Source organism: Astatotilapia calliptera, chromosome 8 (assembly GCF_964374335.1).
Source record: "Astatotilapia calliptera chromosome 8, fAstCal68.1, whole genome shotgun sequence".
Classification (NCBI taxonomy): domain Eukaryota; kingdom Metazoa; phylum Chordata; class Actinopteri; order Cichliformes; family Cichlidae; genus Astatotilapia; species Astatotilapia calliptera.
The window spans coordinates 19,185,401-19,211,137 of record NC_137429.1 but is presented as its reverse complement, the minus strand read 5'-3'; the positions used below and the strand labels follow the sequence as shown (position 1 = coordinate 19,211,137).

At 43.0% G+C, this 25,737-nt stretch overlaps 4 protein-coding genes across 5 annotated transcripts; 1 reads left to right on the top strand and 3 right to left on the bottom strand.

The window, feature by feature from the left end:
- Window positions 1–77: 77 nt before the first annotated feature.
- gjz1 (gap junction protein zeta 1) lies at window positions 78–1,137 on the bottom strand. Its single transcript, XM_026178848.2, has one exon. It carries the CDS (start codon window positions 987–989, stop codon window positions 231–233), a length of 759 nt encoding a protein of 252 aa, XP_026034633.1. The 5' UTR covers window positions 990–1,137; the 3' UTR covers window positions 78–230.
- A 373-nt stretch (window positions 1,138–1,510) lies between these two features.
- On the bottom strand, window positions 1,511–5,131 carry znf668 (zinc finger protein 668). Of its 2 annotated transcripts, XM_080305145.1 has the most exons (3): window positions 5,022–5,131; window positions 4,593–4,709; window positions 1,511–3,998 (listed from the first exon to the last, which is right to left on the bottom strand). In XM_080305145.1, the coding sequence occupies exon 3, from the start codon at window positions 3,988–3,990 to the stop codon at window positions 2,029–2,031; it is 1,962 nt and encodes a 653-aa protein (XP_080161271.1). In that variant the 5' UTR covers window positions 3,991–3,998; window positions 4,593–4,709; window positions 5,022–5,131; the 3' UTR covers window positions 1,511–2,028. The 2 variants fall into 2 exon arrangements, with proteins under 2 accessions (XP_080161271.1, XP_026034631.1); XM_026178846.2 differs by lacking the exon at window positions 4,593–4,709 and having other exon boundaries at window positions 5,022–5,108.
- Window positions 5,093–12,814, top strand: znf646 (zinc finger protein 646). The gene is made up of 4 exons (XM_026178839.2): window positions 5,093–5,257; window positions 5,796–8,604; window positions 8,833–9,909; window positions 11,671–12,814. The coding sequence occupies exons 2-4, from the start codon at window positions 6,002–6,004 to the stop codon at window positions 12,563–12,565; spliced, it is 4,575 nt and encodes a 1,524-aa protein (XP_026034624.2). The 5' UTR covers window positions 5,093–5,257; window positions 5,796–6,001; the 3' UTR covers window positions 12,566–12,814.
- A 3,546-nt stretch (window positions 12,815–16,360) lies between these two features.
- On the bottom strand, window positions 16,361–24,538 carry si:rp71-1c10.7 (uncharacterized). Its single transcript, XM_026178838.2, has 5 exons — window positions 24,153–24,538; window positions 19,730–19,828; window positions 18,079–18,222; window positions 17,443–17,491; window positions 16,361–17,220 (listed from the first exon to the last, which is right to left on the bottom strand). The coding sequence occupies exons 1-4, from the start codon at window positions 24,232–24,234 to the stop codon at window positions 17,451–17,453; spliced, it is 366 nt and encodes a 121-aa protein (XP_026034623.2). The 5' UTR covers window positions 24,235–24,538; the 3' UTR covers window positions 16,361–17,220; window positions 17,443–17,450.
- Between the last annotated feature and the right edge of the window lie 1,199 nt (window positions 24,539–25,737).

Here is a 25,737-nt window from a genome sequence, read left to right as displayed (position 1 = left end):
GCAAAATAGATCTCATAGCACTTTTTTTTTAACAACTCTAAAACAAAAGTTAACATAACGAAATGCAACAAAGCAGTTTTTGAGATTTTTATTTCAGTAGTACTATACATGTATAATATTCCTAATTATAACCATAAAGCTCTGTTTATAGAAATATAAGACACAAAATTAACAGGATATGTATGTATGCACATTTCATACCCACGGAATATGTACATGGAGTCTGATATTTAAGCGTTGCAGAGGTAGTGGACAATAGAGTAAACGCAAAACAAAACTGAGCAAGTAATGATTATGCCTGAGATAGAAGCTAAAGCATAAATAGACATGCGCTTCTCCGGGGCAGCCCTCAAAATGCAAACATATTTGCAGCCTTCTTTTGTACACGTGTGTTCATCACGGAGTGCGTGCAGGTTCCAATAAAGCAGCAAAAATAAAAAGCAGGCTTCAACCAGAATCCGCAGAGCTATGCTGAGCAGGTAGAAGCCTACGGTGCTCCTGTCTTTGTGGAGATCTATGATCATCTTGCCCCTGCCTACCACCGTCTGAGCTTCCTCTGCCCCCTGAGTCTCCGGCTTCTCATCCGCCTTCATCCTGAAGCTCCTCTTCTGCGCCATTGTGCGGAGGTGGGAGGTGAACAACTCCATGAGCAGGACAGAGATGACAACCACGACAAACATGAAGTTCCAAGCCACTATCATGGGCTTGTCGAATCGTTCATTAAAACAGAATTTCGTGCAGACATCGGGGGTGCTGCTATTGCAGGTGAAGTCAGCATCCAGTTTGCTGAAGGGCAGCTCAGCAAAGAAGAGGACCACAAGTCGGACACACAGCAGGCCGAACCACAGGGAGCGGCACTTGTAGGTGGCGGTGGTATCCACTGCTGTTCTCAGGATTGGGATGAGGCCCGTTACTATTGCTGCCATTGTCACTTTTCCTGGTAATATAAAAGAGGAAGCTGGTGAAACATATAAACAATTAGGTGACATATTAGGTCATGATGAGAGATCATTTTGCTTTTGTGCTAAATTATGGTAGTTAAGTTGTAGATCTCATCTCCAAAGTTGGGTTTTCCATCTTCAAATGTGCAAACACAGACAAAACCAACAAACTGCTACAACTGGACACAGATTATAGTGCATCAAACATTTTTTTTTTTTTTAAAACACTAATTTTATACACATTTACAAATGTCACAGCAAATGCATACAGCTCTGTTTGTGTCTGAGCATCTTAGTGTATAATAGGAGTCAAGTAAAGCAGACAAGAGATATTACCTTGCAGGGTCACAGCGCACTAATAGAACACAATCACTGTGGCTTTGCCTTCAATCTTTTATGGGTTCAAGAAACGTCACGCTCATCAATATATGTGTTAGTTTCTCACCAAACGATCTGCTGACACGGTCTCAGTTTTTTCTGTACATCTTCATCCTCAACAGTAACAGAAACACTACACGGACTCACAACCCCCCCCCCCCCCCAAAAACAGGACCACAACACAGTGAATCTCCGATTATTACTGATTGTTGCACACACGTTTTTATTGGCATAAAAATGTGATTCCTCTTGGCATTTCTGAATGCCAGCGACCTTTTGCAGCTTGACAAGTTGTTTTAGCGACACAGTGAAGCAGTTACAAATTGTTCAGACAAAAGAGATTCAAAAAAACATTTAAAAATGTTTTATAAAAACATGTCGGCCATAAAGCCAAGGATTTAATTGTTGGTTTCGTTTGTTTTCTTTATGGTGGATTTTTATGACGAGATTACAACAGATACGACAATTTTATAGTAAGGTACTTATAGTACAGTATACTGTATATTTTAATACATTAACATATAATACACATAACTGTTTTTAAAAATACTGCAGCAATACAAAACAAAGACCAAATGTCGACCGTTTACATAAGGATAATGCGTTTTTGATGTTTCTTAAGGAAGTTATTTTGAAAAGTCAGACCCATCTAAAAAACAGCTTTAAGGCCACGGGGTAAATATGTGTGGAATTAAAATGACAGAGAAGCTTAAATCCCCTCTTCTTTGACTAAGTACTCTCGAAGAGACTGGAAAGCGGTGACGGGGACAGTCACGGTCGGGACAGTCAGTGACATGGTGCCGGGCTCGACTGACGAGGGAGAAACCTCACTGGGGGTTGGAGGAGAAGGCAGGGGGTCTGTGTGAATGATGTTTATGTCGGCGAGCTGCGTGGCAACCGGTGCGGCGTCCGCGTGAGTCCGTAAGTGCTTGCGAAGGTACGCGGCGAACAGGAAGGCTTTGCCGCAGTGGGGACAGCTGTGGGGTTTGCTGTTGGAGTGGATCTTCTGGTGCTTGCGCAGTCCCGATTTGTTGAGGAAACCCTTGCCGCAGCTGTCGCAGACGTGCGGCCTCGGCTTGGGATGCTGCTTTTCGTGCTCCTGCAAGTCTGCAAGCTGTGCAAACTCCTCGTGGCAGGTTTTACAGATGTGCGAGCCCAGCGACACGATTTTGGCAACGGACTGGGTAGAGTCAATGGGGTGAAGGTTTTCATGGGTCTGAACTTCTTCCCAGGTACCAAATGTAGCATCACAGTGAGTACAAGAGAACTGAGGGAGAGTTGTGTGGGCAGTGAAGCCTGAGGGTGACCCAGCCTCTGTCTCCTGCTGCTGCTGCTGTTGCTCAGACTGCTCAGCGAGGTGAGTTCTTTCGTGTTTGCGCAGGCTTGAGGACACCACAAATGACTTCAAACACTCCTCGCATTTGAAAGGCCTCTCTCCAGAGTGCACACGCCGGTGCTTGTTGAGGCTGGAGCGCTCAGCAAATGACTTGTCGCACTCTGTGCACATAAATGGCTTCAGACCTGTGTGGACGAGCATGTGGCGCCGCAGATCCCAGGAAGCTACGAAGGCCTTGTCGCAGCTCTGGCATTTGTACGGGCGCTCTCCAGAGTGAACGCGCTCGTGTACGGCCAGGTCGGCCGGCTGCCGGAACCTCTTGGAGCATTTATCGCAGGGGTAGGGCTTGAATCCCATGTGGGCTCGCTGGTGCCGACGGAAGCTGGAGGGGTCTGAAAACATCTTGCCGCACTGTGGGCAGAGGAACGGCTTCTCACCAGAGTGAGTGCGGAGATGGGACTGATAGGAAGAAAGCTGGGTGAAGCCTTTAGTGCATTGCTCGCACTTATAGGGTTTATTCTGCGAGTGGATGCGCTGATGGCAGGCCAGGGAGGAGGAGCGGGAGAAGGCCTTGCCGCAGTCCGAACACAGGTAGGGTTTTTCCCCAGTGTGGGAACGCTCGTGGTTTTTGAGGTCCTTCAGCTCAGTGTATGTTTTGCCGCATTCGTCACAAGCATACGGTCGATGGCCCTGGTGGTTCCTTCTGTGCTTTCGGAACACTGAGGGGTCAGCAAAGCTCTTCCCACACTCGGCACACAAGTATGGCTTCTCTCCCGTGTGAGAGCGCATGTGCACCTTCAGTTTGGACAGGGTTGGGTAGCTCTTAGAGCACTGACGGCAGGAGTACGGGCGCTCTCCACTGTGCTGTGTCATATGGATCCTGAGGCATATCGCCTGCATGAAGGCCTTGCCACATTCTGTGCATACAAAAGGTTTCTCCCCAGTGTGAGAGCGGCTGTGGTTACGCAGCTCTGTGGGCGTCTTGTAAGCTTTGTGACAGCTGGGACACTGGAAGGGGCGCTGGGCTGAGTGAGTGCGCTCGTGCTTTGAGAGCTGAGCCTTGCTCGAGAATGTTTTGGCACACTCGGGACATGGGTGCTGCTGCCGTTCCTTCACATGTGCCGACTGCTTGTGGCTCTGCAGAGCTGACAGACTCTTAAAGGCCTCTGTGCACGCAGTGCATTTGAAAAGGGGTTTGGCTTTCGGAGGCCTGCCTCTGCCACGTTTTTTTGCAGGCTGATCCCTCTCCACCTCTTCCTCTTGGCCCTCTTCATCCTGCACAGGAGGGGTGTACTCCGCAGCAAGAGGTGGACTTGCAGGCTGAGCAGAGGCCATCTTTACATCTACAAAAAAAGATGATGGCAAAAAAATGTACCGTTTAATAACAATGTAAAAAATAAAAACACACCATTGGCAGCTTGGGATAAAAATTCTTCCACAGACATGAGGGTGTTAAGTCCTATGACTTTTATGGATTTGAAGAGTACAACTTTAATGAAAGTGGGTTTTGAGGGATAAGAAATAATCAGTCAGATAATAAAAGAAATATGTGGGTGTGCAGTTAATAACAAAATGGCTGGCATTAGGACCTCAGGGACAATAAGCTAGCCGCTTTAATGCCAAAGGAAGTTGGCGAGGTAATGTCAGAGATCATAGTGCATGAAGATGAACAAGTGGCATGTGCACGACCAGAGAAAAACACCAGAGATCGCAGCTTAGGGTGATGGTACTACGAGCAGCCCGGGCGTGTTATGTACGTATACCCCTCCGCTAGCTTTAGCTTGCTAGATATTTTCACTAACTCAAAATGGCTGGCTTTAGGACCGGCTGTACCGATTCATTCCACAGTGCCATCATCATCATTACTGTACATGTACAGCATGTATTTAGCTAAGTTAGTTGCTTGCGTGTATTAGAAAAACAAAAGTCGATCTTACCGGAATCAGGGCATTAATCGCCGTTCGGTAAAGGGCTTCGTTTACTGTGAGACACGGTGGCTGCCGTTGACTGGCTGTGCGAGAGCGGACGGCTCTAGGACCATGATGACGACAGCTCTTGGAAAGCCAAGCGTGTAATACGTTTAATTATAAAATTTTATTTTATAACACACATCATAAATGTACAATAAGCCCTCTAGTAAGATACTACAGTCCCAATAAAGTTCGACAATTGTGTGTTAAAATGGAAAGATGCTTGCCCAACTGCTCAACTTAAATGCAAATCTAGCTATTTTAGCTAACCAGTATGTTTTGGGGCGGATTATGTAAGATATTTTGAGAATGAACTAAAAATGAACATTCACCTCCTGCTTTTTATTTGCTTAAAAACAACGTATTATATATATATATATAATTATTTTTTTTTACCGGTTTATCGATTAGCTGCTGCATCTTGAGCTAGTAGAGTTACTTTTGAGAGGGAATTATTTCTCTGTTGCACATTTCCTGTTTCCTAGCAACAAGCGCAATGTGGAAATGGGGATGGAAGAAAAAAGACAATTGGAAAAAGGGGGGCTGCCCTTTACACAAAAGTGATTTTTTTTTTTTAAAAAAGCGAGTGAATATAGGTCTTTGGGGCTCGCTTGGAATAACTACTCCCGCAGGTATTAAACTCCGTGCAGTCGCTGGTCTTTGGAGTTTCGCGTTTAAAAACGCTTTCTGCTGCAGTAGGTGCAATGTTTGTTTAGCTAGCCAAGATGATGCTAGCTCATACTCCGCTAATGTTAGCTCACTGCATTTTGAAACCATTCATATTTAAGTTTCTTCCTCTTCCTAAAAACTCAACGACAGCGTGCATAATCCGCTCCGCTTTTGATCACGATGTGGAGAGTGATGCGGATTTACAGTGTCAGTACATTTGCATTGACAGGCGTTGTTTTCCTGGTGTATTGACATAGCTAGTTCAGTTAGCCTGTTGGTGCAGAGGTATAGCAAAACCTGTCAGACTGTTTACACTCCGCTATTACGTCTTCCCTCATGCATGTTGACTACTGGTGGTAACACATTAACTCTGTAATATAGTTATCTAAAAGTTTGTACTTTTCATTTGTATGAGTTTAATAGTAATGAGTTATCTGCGGCGTCCTAAAGTGTCTAATTTGACGTGCTTTATAAAACTAATACTGTTTCTGTTCTCCACAGCTCCATTTGTCTGGATTCTTCAAATTCAACTCACTTCAGTGATCTGATGGGACCTGTTTTTGACGTATTTCTGTGGCTATATCCCATAGAGAGTCCTTGCATCATATTATAAAGAACTGCCTTCTTTTTATATGGATAAGAAAGGCATCTAATGCATTTCCGCCCTATTTTGTGTCTGGCACACTTAATTCAGTCCATATCTTGTGATGGCTTTGCAAGACCATGGCAGGACAACAGGTTTTCCTTGCAAACAGTGTGGTATGGTGTGTCCCAGTATGCCCAGTCTAGTCGAACATATGGAGTGCCATCAGGAGCGAGATGAAGAACGCAAGTTTAAATGTGATGAATGTGGACGTGGTTATAGGCATGCTGGTAGCCTAACTAACCACAAAAAGACTCACGAAGTAGGTTCTTTTCAGTGTAATATATGTGGAAAAGAAAACTCTAATGCCTCGGCCCTGAAGAGTCATCTCCGGAGCCACACTTCCCTTAAAAAGTATTCCTGTGCGGAATGTGGAAAAGCTTTTCGCCTGGCAACGCAGCTGGCTACACATCAGAGGGTTCATTTTGCCAGACAAGCAAAAGAGCAGTCATATCGGAAGGTGGACACGGAATATTCCTCATATAAAAACAGACATGAACTTGAAAACGATCACCCACATCATCTTAGTGAGCACTTGGCCAGCGTTGGGATTTCCACAGTAAATGGCCCATCTGAGGACAAGGCTGAGATTGTTTATAATGTGCAATCGGAGACCTCAGAGGATGCAGTAAATCGACCATTCAGGTGTGATTTATGTGACAAGTCATACATACACCATCGAAGCCTGACCAACCATAAAAAGACTCACCAAGTGGGAACATTTGAGTGCACAGTATGTTTCAAACTGTTCAGTAACATGGCTGCCCTTTACAGCCATCAGCGAACACACAAGGCGAGAGGCGGGACTGACCTCACTTCGACAGGTGGGTCATACGCAGGCACACTTCTTGACCAGTTTTCACCTCAGAGCCAAGATGCTCCAGTAAACTTTTGTCATTTATGTCAGGTACTTTTCCCAAACAATGAGGAGTTCCAGGAACACATCCAAATGCATAACTCTTCATCTCTGTCATTTGGTCTTCAAGATCCATTGTCAGAGAGCCACAGTGTATCATATGAAAACAGTATTGCTTCACCCGAGTCCAACTTTTATGCTTCTCCTATAAACAATATTCCTCCGGTGTCATCAATGGATAGTCATGGAGACTTTGATACACAAGAGAAGATTAGAAGTAACGCTCACATGTACTCTGACTGCTCCAGTAATCAAACCCCATCGTCCAATAGCACTCAGGGAGATCCCCCAATCATGGACACAAACACTCTCAGTCCTACCCTGATGCCCACACAAAATAATTGCAATGCACCTGAAATTGAAGAGACTTCAACTGTAGATTCTGATGAGCGTCCCTTCAAGTGTCAGATCTGCGGTAAAAGCTACCGGCACTCTGGGAGCCTCATCAACCACAAAAGGTCACATCAGGTTGGGATTTACCAGTGTTCCATCTGCAGGAAGAATTACCCTCACCTGGCAGCCCTCAAAAGTCATCTTCGCCTCCACAAAGCTCAGCCGTCTTCTCTTAATCTCAGTGCTGAGGGAGACTGGCTCTCCTCAGAGCCTCTGACTTTGGATAACCAGCAGGGCTGCTTCTCCTCCCAGGATGAAGAAGAGAACAGTGCTCATCCTGTGCTTTGTATGGATCAGGAGAATGGAATTGATGGCAGGAATGGAGCACTGTACCACGAGCAGTTTAATCAGGACTTCTCCCAGGATATGACTGTGCATCTACCTCACAATGAACACCTGATGCAGAGGCACATGTGTGCAGACTGTGGTGAGACATTTGCAGATATTGCAGGGATTAAGTCTCACAGCTGCCCATTGCTGAATCAGCAACATAACACTACTAATGGTGACTATCACAACAGTTTAAACTTCCAGGTCAGTAATGGCCATTGTGAAGTTGGAAATCCAGGAATTAATGTTGAGTTCCAGGGTCTGAATGCTAGCCACAACCAAAGTCACTTTGAACAAAATTTCCAAGAAAATGTTGGAAGTGAACGGCTGAACAGTGGCCAAGAAGAGGTTAACACAGATGAGGAAGATGATGGTGACCTTTATCAGTGCTCCATATGTGGCAACAGCTACACAACCATGAGGGCTCTCAGGAGCCATCTCCGAGGGCACACACAATCCCACGGCACTCCTACAAGCTCAGGTCCTTCTTCCACATCCTCTCATGAAGATTTGAAAGATGGGGAGTTAGGAGAAATGATGATCTGTAGTACATGTGGGGAAAGTTTTGCCAATCAGCAAGACTTGATTGCTCATCAGCTTGTGCACAATCAGGACCAGGTAGATAATGTTAAACCTTTCCACATTAATAATGATGTTTCTGAAAGCAAGGAGGAAGCGCAAAACATCATCTGTGGAAGCTGTGGCATCTTTTGCACCAGCTACCATCATCTTGAGAACCACAACTGCACAGCTGAGAGGAAACAGGAGTTAGTGGACAGCAAGGAGGAAGTGAAAGTAAACAAGGTTGCCCAGCACCAAGACACGGGTGCTGACAAAGACATGGTCAATACTGAGAAACGTCAATACAAGTGTGATCAGTGTGGCCGGTCATACAGGCACGCTGGCTCCCTCCTCAACCACAAAAAGTCACACAAAACGGGTGTCTTCAGATGTCTCGTCTGCCAGAAACGCTTCTACAACCTGCTGGCCCTTAAAAATCATCAGAGATCCCATTTTGATATTAAGAGGTTAGTTTGGCATGAATGCACACTATTAATACTATTAATTAATTTTATAGATGATCTGTGCTTGTTGGAAAGAAGGGATTAAAAACAAAGCTTTGCTTATAGGGTCGGATTTGTGTTTTTGTCTGTCACGGAGTCAAAGTGTTCTGTCATTGTGGCTTTACTTGTTGTGGAGATTGTGCCCAGTTTTTCAAACATAGAATTAACTATAACCCTTGTCTCCTTCCTTAGGCATACGTGTCACGAGTGTGGGAAAGCTTTCAAAATTCAGAAGCAGCTACTGAATCACCTGAGAAGGCACAAAGAGAACCAAGCCAAAATCCAGGAACTCAATAGCCAGATCCAGGCCCTTATGCAGATGAATGGGACCAGGTCAGATGGAGGAATGCAGCCCTTAGCTTCAGATGCCAATCAGGATTGTAATTCTGCTCTGCGCTGCAAGGAGCCAACTGAAGAAAGAGAAACGCAGACAAAGTCGGAGATGTCAGTGAAATCGGAGGATGCAGGTGACCGACGACCTTTTGCCTGTGACCAGTGTGGTCGCACGTATCGCCATGCAGGAAGTTTGGTTAACCATAGAAACTCTCATAAAACGGGTCAATATTCCTGCGCAGTTTGCAACAACACTTACACCAACCAGCTAGCAATGAAGAACCACTTACGCACCCACTTTGCATATAAAAGGCACTCTTGCCAAAACTGTGGAAAGGGCTTTAGAGGAAGGAAGCAGCTTTTAGCTCATGTCTGTGGAGACCTCAGAAAAGATAGGTCTGGAGTCAGAAGGGGTCTAAAATCTAAAGCCTTTAAGTGTAAGGAATGTAAACAGGCCTTTTTCTCTGCAGACCAGCTGGCAGCCCACACCTGTGATCAACCTTCGGGTAGCAGGGAAGCAGATTTAAATACGTTTCCAAATAAAGAGGAGCGACCTTTCAGGTGCAACATATGTAATCGCAGCTATCGCCATGCAGGCTCACTGTTGAATCACAAAAATACCCACAAGACGGGGCACTACTGTTGCAACTTCTGTTCTAAGCCCTTCACTAACCCCATGGCTTTGCGCAATCACACACGCATCCACACGCAAAAGAAGAAATACGTGTGTCTGACATGCGGAAAGGCCTTCCGTCTCGCCAGCATTCTGCACAATCACCAGAGGGTCCACAATCGGGCGGTGAATCACTTTAGCTGCTCTTCATGTGGGAAAAGCTTCCAGGGCAGGTCTGGCTTGAAGAGGCATCGCTGCCGCAGAGGTCAGGAGAACGCAGGATCTGGAGTCCAGCAGTCAGAGAGAGGAGACAAGTGTTTCATGTAAGTCTTTTCTATTAATTATTATTGGAGTGGTTTTCTAATTCTTTCACTTGTTGATTATTTTTTTGTGTGTGTGTGTCATTTTGATAAAGCCTGACTTTGGCCAGACTGATACGTTATCCCCTGCTAAACTGACGCAGACAAAGCTGGGATTTTTTTCATGCATATTAAGCAACTTGTGTTTGCATAAGAAACAATATCACTGCAACAAATTTTGCTAGAGAGTACTGACAGCTTCATTTTTAAGTATGAGTGCTAACAGCAGCCATGGTTTAAAGCATTTTGTTTTAAAGTTGTGCATAAATTTAATTGTAAAACCTTCTATCCCATTCTTGTTAACCTGATATCATTTGAGTTTGAATGTGAGGATGAAGTGGTAATAATTTGGAGGTCAGATGTCATTGTGACCTTGTTTAGCTACAACTAGAGAATTCTTTCAATAATTATGATCAGAAATATACAAAAATGTTTAAAATGATAAATGTTCATATCCAAAAGGTCAATGGACAATCTCTTTTTTTTGGTTTGTTTGTTTGTTTGTTTGTTTTTTGAAAGCATCAGTGACCTTATTGTCACAACACTCCTCTCAAACACTCTTTGACCTATGGCTGTGAGTATCATTCACAGAGTTGGGGAATGGCTGCAATCACAGCGTTGCGAAATGGTGAAAGATGTACCCTTATGCCTCCTTGATTTAGAGATGGTCTTTCCTTTTTCACATAAATGGCCTCCTTGACTCCTCGCTCAAACCAGAGTTCCTCCCTGTCCAGGATGTGTACATCCCCATCATTGAAAGAGTGGCTACTGGCCTATAGGTGTTAATAGATGGCAGAGTGCTTGCCTGATGAGTTAGCTCTTCTGTGATGTGCCATCCAAGGTCAGAGGTTGTTTGGTTTCCCTGATGAGGAATGGATCACAGCAACCCTCCTGACACTTAACAGCATGCACTACATTATTCTGTGTGTGTCAGGGGGACCCGATCCTTGAGATGGACCAGTTTTTGGCGCAGCGCGTTTTGGGGTTTAAAAGCCACAGAGACGCGGTGTTTTGAGAAAATGCATCTAAGCTGTTCAGATACTCCTGACACATAAGGGATCACTAAGGGTGTTTGTTTAGGCAGCAGCTGATCTCTCCTGGATCGCCTTGGAGAATACTTTAGGTGGCTTACCACATTTACTCAGGGCCTTCTTGATATGATGTTCTTCTGCTTCCCTGGCCGCTGTATCTGTGGGGGTGATTTCAGTCATTATGCAAATGTCTTGTTTAAAAAGGTTGGGGAAACCTGCAGTCAGCTGAGACTGAAGAAGCCACTTTGATGACTGACTAAAGATTTCTCACACTGAAAATGCTACGTCCAAATGAACAGAATCAACTTTTGGGGATTTCCTTACCTGGATGATTGAGTGTGCATCAAGGTTAAAGTTGATTTATGTGATGTTCGACAAGTTTTGGACTGAAAGTACGGTGAGACCAGTGGGAGAGGGGGGGAAAAGCTGAGCACTGAGAGCTTTTTTGCAACACTTTGCTTCATAGGATTTGTGTGAAAAATACAAAAACTGCTGCCTGTGGGCTTCGGCTATAACTTGTCTGGTTAATAAGGGTATGAGGTTATGAGACAGTAATTCTAGTTTGATTCTGCAATGTACCGAACATTAACTGTAATGTCACAAATAGTTTTATAAATCATTCACTGTTGGTTAACATATTTTGAGTTGCAGTGTCCTGTTGTTGTTTGTTAATTTTATTTATTTCTTGCCACAGGTGTGACTTGTGTGGGCGCTCCTATCGCCATGCGGGCTCCCTTCTCAATCATAAAAAGACACACTCCGAAAGCCTCCACCACTGCACCTTGTGTCTCCAAACATTTCCCGATCCCGTCACTCTGCAGATACATTCCCAGATGAGGCGTCAATGCTGCCCCGAGTGTGGCAAGACCTTCTGTCTGGTCACCCACCTACAGAGCCACATGGAGGTGCACTCAAAGGACCAGGTTGTGGTCTGCAGCTTGTGCCAGCAGAGCTTTCCCGACGCAGCCAGCTATCAGGAGCACCATAACATGCACCACGTGGCTCAGGACCACTACCAACAAGACCAGGATGACGCTATAGATAACAACCTCTGCTGGGACTCAGGAGTCAGTCAGTCCATGGGAATGGGAGGGATGCACAGTGAAGTTCCACCACCTTTGTCCCATATTCCAGGAAGCATTCCTAATTCAGAGAAGAACAACAACACTTCTGCGACAGAGGAGAAGAGCCACGTCTGCGAGCACTGTGGGCGTACTTACCGTCACGCCGGCTCCCTCCTCAACCACAAGAACAGCCACAAGACGGGCTCCTTCTTCTGCTCAGTGTGCCAGAAGGAGTTCACCAACCTGATGGCCCTGAAGAACCACCGACGGATTCACACAGAGCCCAAGCGCTACCAGTGCCTGGAGTGTGGGAAGGCGTTCCGGGTGTCCACTCAGCTCATATGTCACCGAAGGATACACACCAAAGAGAAGCCTTTTGCCTGCCTGCTGTGCGACAAGAGCTTTTCCAGCAAGTCCAACCTGCGGCACCATCAGAAGATGCACCAGAACACCCAGACCTTCGACTCCTCATTTAACATGGACGCTAATGCATTTATGGACCTTGACGTGGGGTCTTTTCTTTAAAGAAGTACTAAATGGCATATAAAAGAAGAGGACATATGGTCCTCATATGCTTGTGTTATTTATCCCTCGATCAGTAATTGTAAAACAGTATTTATTTTTTTTCAGAAAGTGCTCCTTGGTTCTAACAGATGCTCCTTTGAAGATACGCACTTTTCATCACTGACTTCCAGTCTTACCTCCAAAAAAAAAAAAAAAAAAAAAACAGATGGTGACATCAATGGGACATCTCCAGAGGGATTGTTAGTCAGCTTTTAATAAGGCCTGAATGTTTCCCATGGATACACTGGATCCCTTAAAACCGGGCAGGTGATGAAAAGATTAGTATTCACTCATCATTCCTCAATGATGAACCAGCCAACCAAAGTGAACAGAGAAGGTTCATGTAAGAACATAAAGCCGATGACACATTTTTGTACAACAGTACTGTTATAACTCTCGCTATGTATAATTGTGTTCAGTGCCTCTGTGAGTTCCCTGGGAAACTAAATATACAAACTGTATATAACTCTGAATCTTTTTGTTAGCTCTGCCATCAGTGTTGAGGGACTGCTCGCCTTCCTCATATCAGGCAGGCCGGTTAATTTTAAGTCAAATACCTCTGGGTGTGTTGAAAGGTCAAAGTGATTAACTGAAACCATATTACGAAATAAATAGTCGTACTGCTAATAATATTCAATATTGACATTCACGTCGAGTGACATCGTATGCTAAAATGGATGTATTTATTAATTTATTCTTATTTTTATTCGCATATTTTATTAGGAAAAACTTTCTGAATGTTGTAAAAGCTGTCTTCTAAAACTCATGTAGCCTTTGAGGGATTTCTCATCAGTCGATTGGTTACTCATTAATTTTCAGAATAGGCAGGACCGAGCGAGCCAAGGATGGTGTGTTATTGTTAGCACTCAGGGTTAACCTTTAAAAGGAACGTACCTGATGTGTAATACATTCTAGAAAATCTGTTCTCAAACTGAGCATAGTTGTTTTTGGGTTGTGTTTTGTTTTGTTTTTCTTTCATCTTTGAAAAGCATCAGTCACATTTCAGTGCCAGTGCCTAAAACGTACATTGATTGTAGCAGTTTGATGTTAACAAACCTCATTTCTCTCTGAGCGTTATACTCTAAATGTTTTTTTCTTTTTCTAATGGTAAATTTAATTTAATTGTAAATTTGTTTAATGTATCGTTGGACCTGGATCTCCTCAGTTCTAGTTACACTTTCATTAAAACAGTCAACACTAGCATTGCACCCATGCTTATGGAAACAGGCAACAAATTAAAGGAGAAACCAACATGATTGCTCAAGGCCCTAAAGTGAGAGCCCTGACACCATCGTTTTTATCCTCATCAAACCATTCAGTGACCCCCCCCACCCACCCACCCACCCCTCTTGGGGCAGTATAACGCGTCACCTCTAAAGGAACAAGAAGACCTAAACATACCAGAAACATTGCCCACCACTTTATATGAATGAGACTGGATCCCTCTGCTGCAGGGATATTTTATTTTTCCTTTTTTTCGCCTGTCTGTCCACGGCCATAATGCCTCATTTCTACTAAGCACAATTATTAAAATACAAACTTACCAGAGCTTTATTTATAGTGAAAACCGGTTTCATATTTACTGTTCATAAACCTGTTATTGTTGCAAGATGTGCAATTATTTTATTTTTTTTATTATTTTTGGTCAAGTTGTGTAATGTGCCTGTTTTATTTTTGTTGTTTTGTTTTGTTTTTTTCTTACACTTTAGGCGTCTATCAAAAGTAGACACGCAGGAATTGTTTTTCTAACGTTTTTTTTTTTTTCTTTTTTGTTTGGCACTGGTCATAAAAGCATGAAATACCTCGAATGCCCTGCCTTCCTGACAGACTGCTACTTAAATGCCTCATACAGCTTATCAGTAGAGAATACACTGTAATCGCACGGATGAAGCATCAGACTTAGGGCTTTTAGTTTGTGCAGACAGTTTCCTCCTCATCGCGGTCGTCTGTTTGCAGTTTGTGGTTTTCAGATTTATATTTGCACATGTGTAGACGACACTTGTAGCCTAAGGAGGGCCGTGTTGACAAGCGACAAGTCGGCTGCTTAATGAATCACCTCAGCTAGTGTGCGGGTCGTAACGTTTTAAGCAATATGCTGAAAGTATTGTTTCAGTGCACGAGTCGAGTGCGTCTCATTTGTCTTAACCATTGTATGGAGTCGAGCGGGATCGGATTCAGTATACTGATTCTAATATCACAGCTTGCCTTGTGCCATGTTGTTACATTTTTTAAAGTCATTGTGTAACAATCGTAATAATTTAACTGACCTCACTGTCAGATTTAATTTTTAATTTTTTTATTTTTTGTATGCCACAGTAGCCTGTAAGATGTCAAACGATACATGCACACTTGAGTTAAACTGACTTGTTTTTGCACCGCATTCTCGGTCTCACCTCATTTGGCACTTAACCTTTCGCACTGATCTGTCATTGATCACTATCACAGTCTGCTGTTGTGGTTCGTGTTTAATTTCAGTGCGCTGTATATATTAGAACGAAGATGATGATTGGATCTCTGTAAATTTATTTAATGGTTTTTTGTTTTTTTGCATTTTCTTCAACAGAAGAAAACTGCTAGATTAGCTATTGTGTAATAAAAATACATATACCACATGTTCTCATTTATTGGATTTCAGTGTTAAAATATATATCTGCTTAGTATTTAATTAATATTTATATAACTATTTTGTCACTCTAAAGCGTAGATTTTTACTTCTTTGTTAGAACTTAGTTTAGAAAAAAATGAGAAAATTATTTAAATTTAGATGAAATAAATTAAAAGACTTGGGGAAAAATGTGTTTGTTGTCCAAGTTTTTACACTGCTGAAGGTTGAAGTATTTTTCCGATGGCCGCCCCTCCCTGAGCCTGGTTCTGCCAGGTTTCTTCCTGTTAAAAGGGAGTTTTTCCTCCCCACTGTTGCCAAAGTGCTTGCTCATAGGGGTTCATGAGATATAAAGCTCCTTGAGGCGGCCATTGTTGTGATTTGGCGCTATATAAATAAAGTTGAATTGAATTCAAAGAAAAACACTTGCAGCAGTGATGGAAATTGTCAGTTTTATTGTGAAAATACATTTGCTACACAAAAAGCAGTTTATAAAGATTGCATTAAGTAAAAGCCAGTGCATTTACATTATATACAAGAAGAACTAGAAGGCAAGAGAAACAAGTAGAAAATGTTAAGATATTGTTCAGTAATAGCTGGCCTGGTGGACGTTTTGAAAAGATCTTCACTGGTGTCTCTTTAAAACTGTGCTTGTCTGTCACATTTGTTGCATTACAACAGCTCAACATACTAAAATAAATAATATAGACCTCTTTTAAAAAATAAGAAAAGAAATAAACAATAAAACAGACAATATAAATGGTTCCCCAATTTTGTTGCCAGAGGGTTCACCCACAAGCAGACAGATCCGTGACCTGAAACATTGTCGGTGTCGAATTATCGCAAGGAAAAAAAACTTAAAAAAAAAAAGCTGAAGACAACAACCCTGTCCGCTGTGGTTCGTGTTGGCTTCAGCGGCAACAAAATTACAGACCACTGCAGTTGCAACCATCCTTTCTTTTTTCTTTTTTGCCTTGCTGCAGATCTGAAAAGCGCTGTGATTGCTGAAGCTCTGTTTAAAACACTGTAGGTGTAGTTAGTTTTCCTCTCTGCAGTACATTCCTCACAACATTCTCACATGTTAGCAGTTTGGGGCTGTACGTCTAGTGTTTCAAGCATCCTGGGTTACAAAGCGCTGCTGCAACAGTCATGTGAATTCAGGGTTTGTTTTAGGCAAAAATGATATCTAAACTCTAAATGAAATAAAAGGAAAAAAACCAGACAAGACAATATTTTAGAGACCTGCAATAAATGGTCTGTGTTGGTCTCAGGAGACCCAGTAACAGTGCATGAGTACAGTTTGCTCCTTTACTCAACAGCGTTCTCACTGCGTCAGGCAACTACAAGAACAGGTACTGGCAGGAACAAAGGTTGGAGTACAATTCACCTAAAAAGATTTTTAAAAAGGTAGCTACATTCATATGGCCTTAATGTGCCAAACAGTATGTGTTACTCACATGTGATCTATCTTTCAGAGGCTGTTGTGGTAAATGACCAGCAGAGAGGCCCTGTGTTACCCCGCTGAACGGCAGGGGGGATCAAACTGTGGCCCAGCTGGCGGATGTAGCTGTGTTACATTCACTGGAGTCCTGCTGAAAACAGCACAACACAATGCAGGCGTACAGACTCTAGTTTTACGGTTAATTCTCAGTCAAACCTGCCTAACCCCCCCCCCCAATGATCCAGATCAAAATCTCAACGGAGTGGAATATGAAGGCACACAAGTTCTAAAAGATGATACCACTAGTATAATGCTGTTAATATACCTACAGAGGTGTGAGATTTGCTCATGGCAAGTCCCGTCTTAACCACTGGACCTACACCAAGCATGAGAACTGAGCTTATCTCTTCACCAACCAGTCTAATAAATAAAAAAAAATAAAAAGGGTCCATTTCTGGTCGAGGTATACCCTGCAGTCAGAGTACACGGTTCGTCGTTCAGAGGTTTCCTCCTCCCGGCTAGTAACCAGTGGCTCCTTGGTTCTGTTACATCAGTTTTCAGAGGACGATGAGGCTGTGGGGGCAGTGACAGCAGTTTAGTCCACCTCGCTTTACAGTCACATTTTCAAAAGTGGACCCATTATTATGGTTTCCCACTCTGTGATTTTTATTTTTCACATTAGCATTGAAGGAGTCGCAGTTCTTTGTGTACGCCGTCTGAAATAACACTTGTGCCTCTTTCTACCTTTCTTATGATTGGCTGCACCACACAGCGAGAGAGTCATGTGATACTTACTGAGTGGTTTAAGCTTGATAAAGTGGCCCCGCAGTTTCTTCGATAGGTTCTGTAATAAGTGAAGATTAAAAAAAATGAATGAGCATTTTAAAACAATGTTTTTGACGCTCCTCCAAAACAGCTGTGACAACACAAAGGGCATCAAGAATTTAGTTATCCTTTTCCTGCTGTTAGAAAGGCCCCGGTGAATCTGAATACAATAAAATACATCCTGAGCCTTTTGTGACTCAGCTGCAGAGTCTTCACACCAAAAAACAAAAAAACAAAACAGGAGCAGCACACACTGTTCTCGCGTTTACCAAGAACTGCTTTACACCAGAGACGCCAAACAATTTTTAAGAGGATTACCTAATCCCGTCCAAGAAATCATAATTGCATGCGCAAATGCTGCTCTTACCACTGATACTCAGTAGCTGACGGAAACTACGAAACTACGTTTAATTCATAATTACAAGATAATGCACAGCAGACTATTGGCCTTCCCTAAGCATCCTCCAGTTTTTCAGATTTCTCCAGGATCAAAATACAGTTGTTTTCCCACACAGCGGGAAAACAACTGTAAGCAGTGAACTTCATTTCCCTTCATTTTACACTAAAATAATGCATCAAAGGAAACACCTTTCTCCTGCGTCTTACCACGTAAAGGCCGTTTGTGCGACTTGCGTCGATGCACCATGACCCCGATGATCAGTGCAGCGCTGACCAGCACCACAGCCAGTACTGAGAAGCTGGTGATTGCTGCCAGTTTCCACACGTCAGGTGTCTCATCCACTGATTTGCCTATTTAAAAAAAAAAAAACACCATTAGAATTCCACTTTAACACCAACACTTTTGTGTTAAACACAGCTAAAAGAAGCCATTTGGTTTTTTTTATTGGCAATTAATGTCAAAACTCACCAATATAAATGACAAGAAACTGAAAATTTGGTTCACATCTTTTCTACGACAGATTGCTTTACTAACAGGCTGAAGAAGAGGGCATTCTTTGGGTAAGTGCAAACTAGTTTTTAATAATAATTTCACTTATTAAGGGGAAACCTCTCCAAACCTACATGGCTCCGTGTGAAAAGGTATTGACCTCCTAAACCTAATAACTGGTCCTGCCACCTTATCTGGCAATGAGTCTTCTCATCGCTGTGAAGGAATTTTGGCCCACTTTGTGGAATCATTTTAATTCACACTGGAGAGTTGTCCATTACCAACAGCCTGATTAAGGTCATGCCAAAGCATGTCGATCTAATTTAAGTCCTGACTTTGATGAGGCCACTCCAAAATGTTGCTGTCTCCGGGTCATTCAGAGGTGGACTTGAGCTTGAGTGTGCTTGAGCTTCAGGGTGTAGGCTGATGGCTGCACATCCTCCTTCTGGATTTTCTGGCACAGAGCAGAATTCATGGTTCCATCAATTACAGCAGGTTGTCCTAAAGCAGCAAAGCAGCCCCAGACCACCATATAACCATCACCATGTTTGACTGTTGGTATGATGTTTTACACCAGCTGTAACGGGACTCAAACCTTCAGCTTTTGTGTCGTCAGTTCCACAGATTATTTTTCAAACGGCTTGAGGATCATCAAGATGTGCAGTCTCTTTCTTATTGTTGAATCGTGAACTCTGACCTTAACTGAGGCAAGTGAGCCCTGCAGTTCTTTAGATGTTGTTCTGGGGTCTCCTGGGTGAGTCATTGATGTGCTCTTGGGGTAATTTTGGTAGGTTCCATGTTTTCTCCATTTGTAGATAATAATGGCTCTCACTGTGGTGCACTGGAGTCCCAAAGCCTTAGAAAAGTCTTTGTAACTCTTTCAGTCTGATAGATGTCGGAGACTTTGTTTCTGAGCTGTTTCTTCAGATCCTGCAGGATGTGTTACTTTTTGAGATCTTTTAGCCTGCTTCACTTTGTCAGAAAGGTTCTGTTTAAGTAACTTCTTGATTCAGCAGGTCTGGCAGTAATCAGGTCTGTGTCTGGCTCATGAAATGGAGCAGAACCTTCCAAAAAATTGTTTAATCACAGTTAATTATTGATTTAACAAGACAGGGCAGTTAGTTTTTCACACAGGGGCAGGTTGGTTGCGATAGCTTTTTCCCCTTTAATAAATGAAACCTTCACCAAAATACTTCATTTTGTATTTTCTCAGCTCATCTTTGTCCAATATTAGAATGTGTTTGATGATCTGAAACATGTAAGTGTGACCAGAAATCAGGAAGGGGGCAAATAATTTTTCATGGTAGCTCTAACACTCGACAAGCAAGTTTTAACAGATGTTTTAACAGATGCGACTCAGTGGCTCACATGTGTTGCAGGACGGGGTTTTCGGGTACTGCTTGCATGATTCACAGGGCAAGCAACCATCATAGTCTGAGCTCCAAAACTCCGAGCTCCGACACGGACCTGCACACACAGAGAAGCAGGTTAGTCGTGACATTTCATTTCCGGTCATTATCTCAAACTGTAATCCTAGAAGGTAACCAAATAAACCATAATCAGGTGGTTTGAAGGAGAAATTAGGTTTCCATCCACTTATTACAGTAAAAACGTGACCTGAACAGGACATCAAATGATTTCTCTTCTCATAAAGTGAAACTGGGAAATTCCTTTGTGGAGAATCTGTCGGTGCATCTCATCTGCACGACAGACAAGTAGTCGGTTTGGCGTGCGTGAACATTCGGGCCATGTGTGTGAAGAGCAGGATGTGCTTTCACAGAGTGCTTCCGTCGAATTGTCTTATGCGCGTTTATGTGAGACTTCCAGAGAATAAATTTGCATCTGTGAGAAAAAGAAGTGGCAGTTTGGTTTAGCGAGACAGAAAACGTCTACCTCCGCAGCCACGATGGACAGCTTCGTTTCTTTTTCCTGGCAGCCAGCCAGGCGGACAATTAAAGCCATGCACTTCCTAGATGATAAGGAAAGGACAAGGCTAAAGATGTGAGACAGGCTGAGAGAAGAGGCCGTTTTATTGTTTTAAAAGTGTGCGGTTTTCTCTCCAGCTTTAACATCCTGCATTTGGTTAAGAAACACATATGCACTAATGCCCTGAAGACATGCATGAAGTACGATCTCTGCAAAAACAATATTACAACACAAAGTCAACCTAATGAGGTCAAACAATACCAGACATGACAGCATTACAGATAACAACAAGGAAACCACCCAGAGACACTTGATAAATGATGATAATCATTCCTCATCAAATGTGTAAGACACGCATTTGCATAGAATTAAAAAAAAACATATTTTATGCTCAACAATTTTAACAAGAAACTACCCGAGTCATGATTTGTGGTAACATTTCATAACTGCTGGCTTTAACCACCGCTGACAGCAATAGCAAAACTCACAGAGGTGAACCTGACGCATATCAAAGTAGGGAAATGAAGGCATAGGAAACTGCGGCAGTAACATGTAACAAATATATTGCTACACCGAGCTCAGGAGACGATGCACCGCCTCATCAGTGCTGGAGCAGACAAAGGGGAAAGTAGAAACTACAACAGATCAGGCAGGCTTGGAGAAAAACGAAACAAAGAAGTGATGAATACCAATATGAAGTAAATCTCTTTAGTACTGTGCTATGGCTGAAGTATTCAAATCCTTTACTCCTGATCACAAGACCTACTCTGTGGTTCAAAAGCCTGACTTAAAAAGTAACATAAAAGTATTATCAGCAAAGTGTGAAACAAAGTTGCAGCAAATGAAGTAAAATAGATCCCACATTTAATAATGTGTCAATTTAACGAGCATCAAGCAGTTTACATAATAAAGACTCTTGAAGTGATAATTCACTCTAGTTGAGGAGGAGTAATTAATAGGCTTTGAAACAAAAGCGTAGTATCTATGGTTCAGCCCTAATAATGTCACCGTGACATTATTAGGCTTATCTCGGCTTTGCCTCAGAGGTGTGTGTTTTTTTTTTCTTTTTTCTTCATAAATATTTTACCAGAAGTCGTCATAGCAAACTGGAAGCGTGACATTAAAATATTCTTAGTATTTAGGATGCACTTCAGGTCAAACCAGAGCTTGCTACCTAAGAACTCGTCACATTACTGATGCTTGGTTTCAACATTTTTTCCAACATTCAGGGGTAGTGCTCCAGAGCAGCACCTTCTTGGCTGAAAAGATATTGAAAACAAAACAAAAAAAAAGTCTGCATGAAGAGGCTGAAGCCGGCTGGAGGACTTCCACCCAGGAGACAGATCTTGCCCTCCATTCTGGGAATGCTATTTTTTGATGGGTGTTGTTGTTTTTTACTTTTGTCAGTTGCCGTGTGGTTGGGTTTACGCATCAAACCTACTTTGTTAGGCTTATGAAAAGGTCATGGTTTCAGTTAAAATACATTGTTTCACAATTCTAACCACAGGTTGGAAGACAAACTAGCTATGGTGACGAATCACTCAACAATGACGACACCAGCAGGGAACATTCGGGTTCAGTCTCTGGACATCTGTTTTCAGATGATGAGTTAATTCAGTTCAGTTCAACTTTATTTATATAGCTGCAAATCACAGCAACAGTTGCCTCAAGCTGCTTTATGTTGTAAAGTAACAATAAACATTAATACAGAAGCCTGTATGAGCAAACACTTAGCAACAGTGGGAAGGAAAAACTCCCTTTTAACAGGAATAAACTTCCAGCAGAACCAGGCTCAGGAAGAGGCAGCCGTCTCCATCATGGAGACAGGACAAAAGACAGAGGGACATCTGTTGAAGGCTATCAGAGCTTGCACATTGAAAATCTGTGCTTAAGGGGTAAAATGCAAGGGGCCCTGACCATAGCCTGTAGATAAAAGATGGCCACAGCCACTGCGACATCACTGATGGGGATTTATCTCTTGAAGTCTCAAATTTAGTATTTCAGACTCAACATCTTAATTTTTTTTTAAATAAAGATGCCATCATATGAATATTCAGACCATAGCAGCTTAAATTCATAAGCGAGCCACACAGTGACGCATCCACGGCTTTGGTGTCGGTTTTATTTTTAATGGCAACCATAGTTTACAAAATGAACATCAGGTTGTATTACACATAAGTTGAAACTAGCAAATCGGACAATGAACACATCAGAAACATGGTGTTGAGGTATTAAAGAAAGTAAGAGGTATGGTCATTTTTACTGTTTTTCTGACCACACGAGTTGCCCCCTACTGGCCATTAGAAAGAATGAAGGTTACAGAAAGTATAAGAAGCTACCAAATGAGAATGAAGGAGGAACTCTGGGCTAAAAAGCTGTCACATCTATGCTGCTGATTAATGAAAGCTAAATATTAAAGAAGACAAATGTTTCTGTGTTGCGGGATGTGGAGAGCACTGGGCCAAATCCACCAGTCCAAACTGAACCTTACTTGGGAAACATTTTACATTCACTTCATTTGTCTCATCAGTCACAGCTTGAAGAAATCCAGAGTTAACTCTGAGACCTGCATGAGTATGCCGCTGTATGGTTTTTGAGTACAGGTCATTGTTAGACCATCTGTAGTCAAAAGCCACCTGCTCACACACTCATGTTTGAAACATTTTGACCTCCTTTGACTTTGACTCTCTGGTTATATTACAGCCACATGCTCAGGCCCTCAGAGACTCTCCGTCCTCCACAGCCAGTCTCCCTCCAGGGTTTGACTGACTCATTTTATAGCTCTGGTCACAGTAAAAAAATGTGTCACAGTCCTTGTAAAGCATTTCTCCTCATGATTTCAGCACTACATCATGCAGCTGGACTTCAGCACAAGAGTTCAAAAGGTAACTGGAAGGAACTGAAGCCTGACTGCTGGGTGACCTCTGCAACCCGAAACTTGATGGGACTGATAACATTTCAAGCATTAAGCTAAAAGGTTAAGGAGCTGAATCATTCATCTCTACATCTCTTTAATACCACAGGTGTTTCTTGTGGTTAAGTTTTTCAAATCAGTGTGGAGTGGGAGAGAAAAACCAAAATGTTAGGTTTTTTTGTTTGTTTTGTTTTTTGACTAAGAGACCTTGGCAAGTCTCAACACCTAGTCTGACAAAGGGTGTTTTGGGTGTGGGGGTGTTGTATTTTGTCATGAACTGGAAGGGGTGGGTGGATCAACAGCTGATGTCCAGATGTAGAGAAGATTTCCCACAGATAGAATCAAGATTAAAGCACAGGGTTTGCTGTTAGTTCTTTGGAAACGCATTTGGCACTTTAATGCCTGAGGAAATGGCCCTAACCCATTTAATTATTCAGAGTTTTATGTTCTTGGTGCACTCTGCGCCTGGTGTTCTCCGGTGGGATTAAGACTTAAAACTTCAGAGCGCTGTGGAAACAAAGTTAAAAAGCTGGGTTTTCTGTTTTTTCGGGTTTTGTTTTTTTCGAGGCCCTATAAACGTGTCTTTGTCCAAAATGGACACAGGCGGTAGAGCATTTCCATGTGGCTTGTCCTTCTCACCGAGAGGCTCGGATGGATGAGGTGAAATAAGGCGATCGGAATGCGGAACCGGTGAGAAATGCAGCTGGTAAAGGAAGCGGCTCTGTAAGCAGACCCCACTATCTGACTCCATTATAAGCAGAGCAAACCACCAGACTCTGACCAGTGTTCACGCAAAAACACGCCAGCACTTATGAATTAAAATTTAGGAATAAGAATAAAAAATGGGACCATTTAACGCACACGAGGTATTCCCCTGCTCTTTCTTTCTTTTAGTAAAGATTGTTTTCCCAAAAAAAAGGTGAGGGAGGGGAAAAAACGTATTTCACTTACTTTTCTGCGCGCTCACACCATGGAAAGTGGTCACCGCCGCAATAATAAGTCCGCAGAGCGCGCAAAGAGCGTTTAAAGCCATGATGTCTGCGGAGGGAAAGCTGCTCGCTGTCGGCCACACAATTCCCGAAAGTTCATCTGATTAACAGTCCGTGCTGGTTTTCAGCATGGAAAAGCGAGCATCAGAGTGAGTCATACGGAGGAGTCTGCGCCTTGTTTTAATAGCGCGCACACACCCACGCTAACAGCTCCACTCCTATGAGTCATTTCCTATGTACTGTACTGCTCGGATTCTCTGTGCGCACTCCCCGACTCACAGGAAACTCCAGTGCCATAAAGTGTGGTTGCATTTGTTTCAGTTCGAGTGAAAGTTTTTTACCACCTCAGGTATGAGTTTCAATACATAAATGTCATATTTTAAGGGCACACCCTACATTTTTTTCTCCCCTTCTCTCTCTTTCTCCGAGACCCCGCGTAGTCTGGACTTAATAGTGTTCTCATTGTTATTACCACGCCTGTCGACGTCACCCCGTCCTCCCTGCCAAAAAACACAACTCTCTGGCATGAGTCTGGGTCCCATACACAGAAAAAGGGGGGAAACAGCAACCGAGGCAAAAACAGATGACACTCAGATGTTTTTCTTTCTTCTACTATGTTTTTTTAAAGACATTTGGAAATTCTGCTTAAAATTCAAGTAAGATGAGGTTTATCTGTGTCCACTCTTCAGCCCTCTGCTAAAACACAACAGCTCTGTGATGGTCTGGAGACTGCGTTTGAATAGGAAGAGTCCCTGTTATTAATGCCTGGAGCTGGGTGTAGCCTGCTGCTGCTGCTGGAGCACAAATATGCAATAACAAAGCCAGTGGACGCACGCTCGGAGAGCCATCAGGCTGGCCTCCGTCACAGCATTATCTCATCATACATTAATAAAAACCACATCGGTTGAAGCACACGGACATACAAGTCTGCTGATTTATTCATGGCATCCATATACTCACATGAATTCAAACAGCCAGTGCCCAGGTATTCAAGTATCTAACTATTTTGGCGCACTTGGAGCCAATTCTCAGGGAAGGCTGGGATAACACTTCCCAAATGCCCTATAAAGCCTCTTTTTCACATATTCACTCTTCTTCTATGCAGCCTGGAAGTTTTTTTATGTGTTTGTAACATGGTGCAAACTGCCTTTCCCACACAAGCTAACGTCAAACAGACGCTAACCAACCTCCCACTAAATAGCTCACATCATCAGATCAGAGAGAGAGAGGGAAAAAAAAGTCGTTTTCATTGGCTCAATTATGTTCGACGCATGTTGTTGCACAGATGTTTTTCTACTTGACTGTCACGGCTAACCTTTAGGAAAGCGGTCTAAAGAGGACCTGGAGCAGCAGAGCCCACTAAGGACACCCATATGAGCCGACTTTCCACTGCAGTGATTTCATCGGTAATGAGGCACTATAAGCTGCAGATGTTGTGTCAAACTCTCAGGCAGGAACCATGGCAACAGGATGAACACACACAGAGGACCTTGCCCAAGGTGATCCAAACACTCCTGCATGTGCTGAGTGGGAGCCAAACTAGCTGA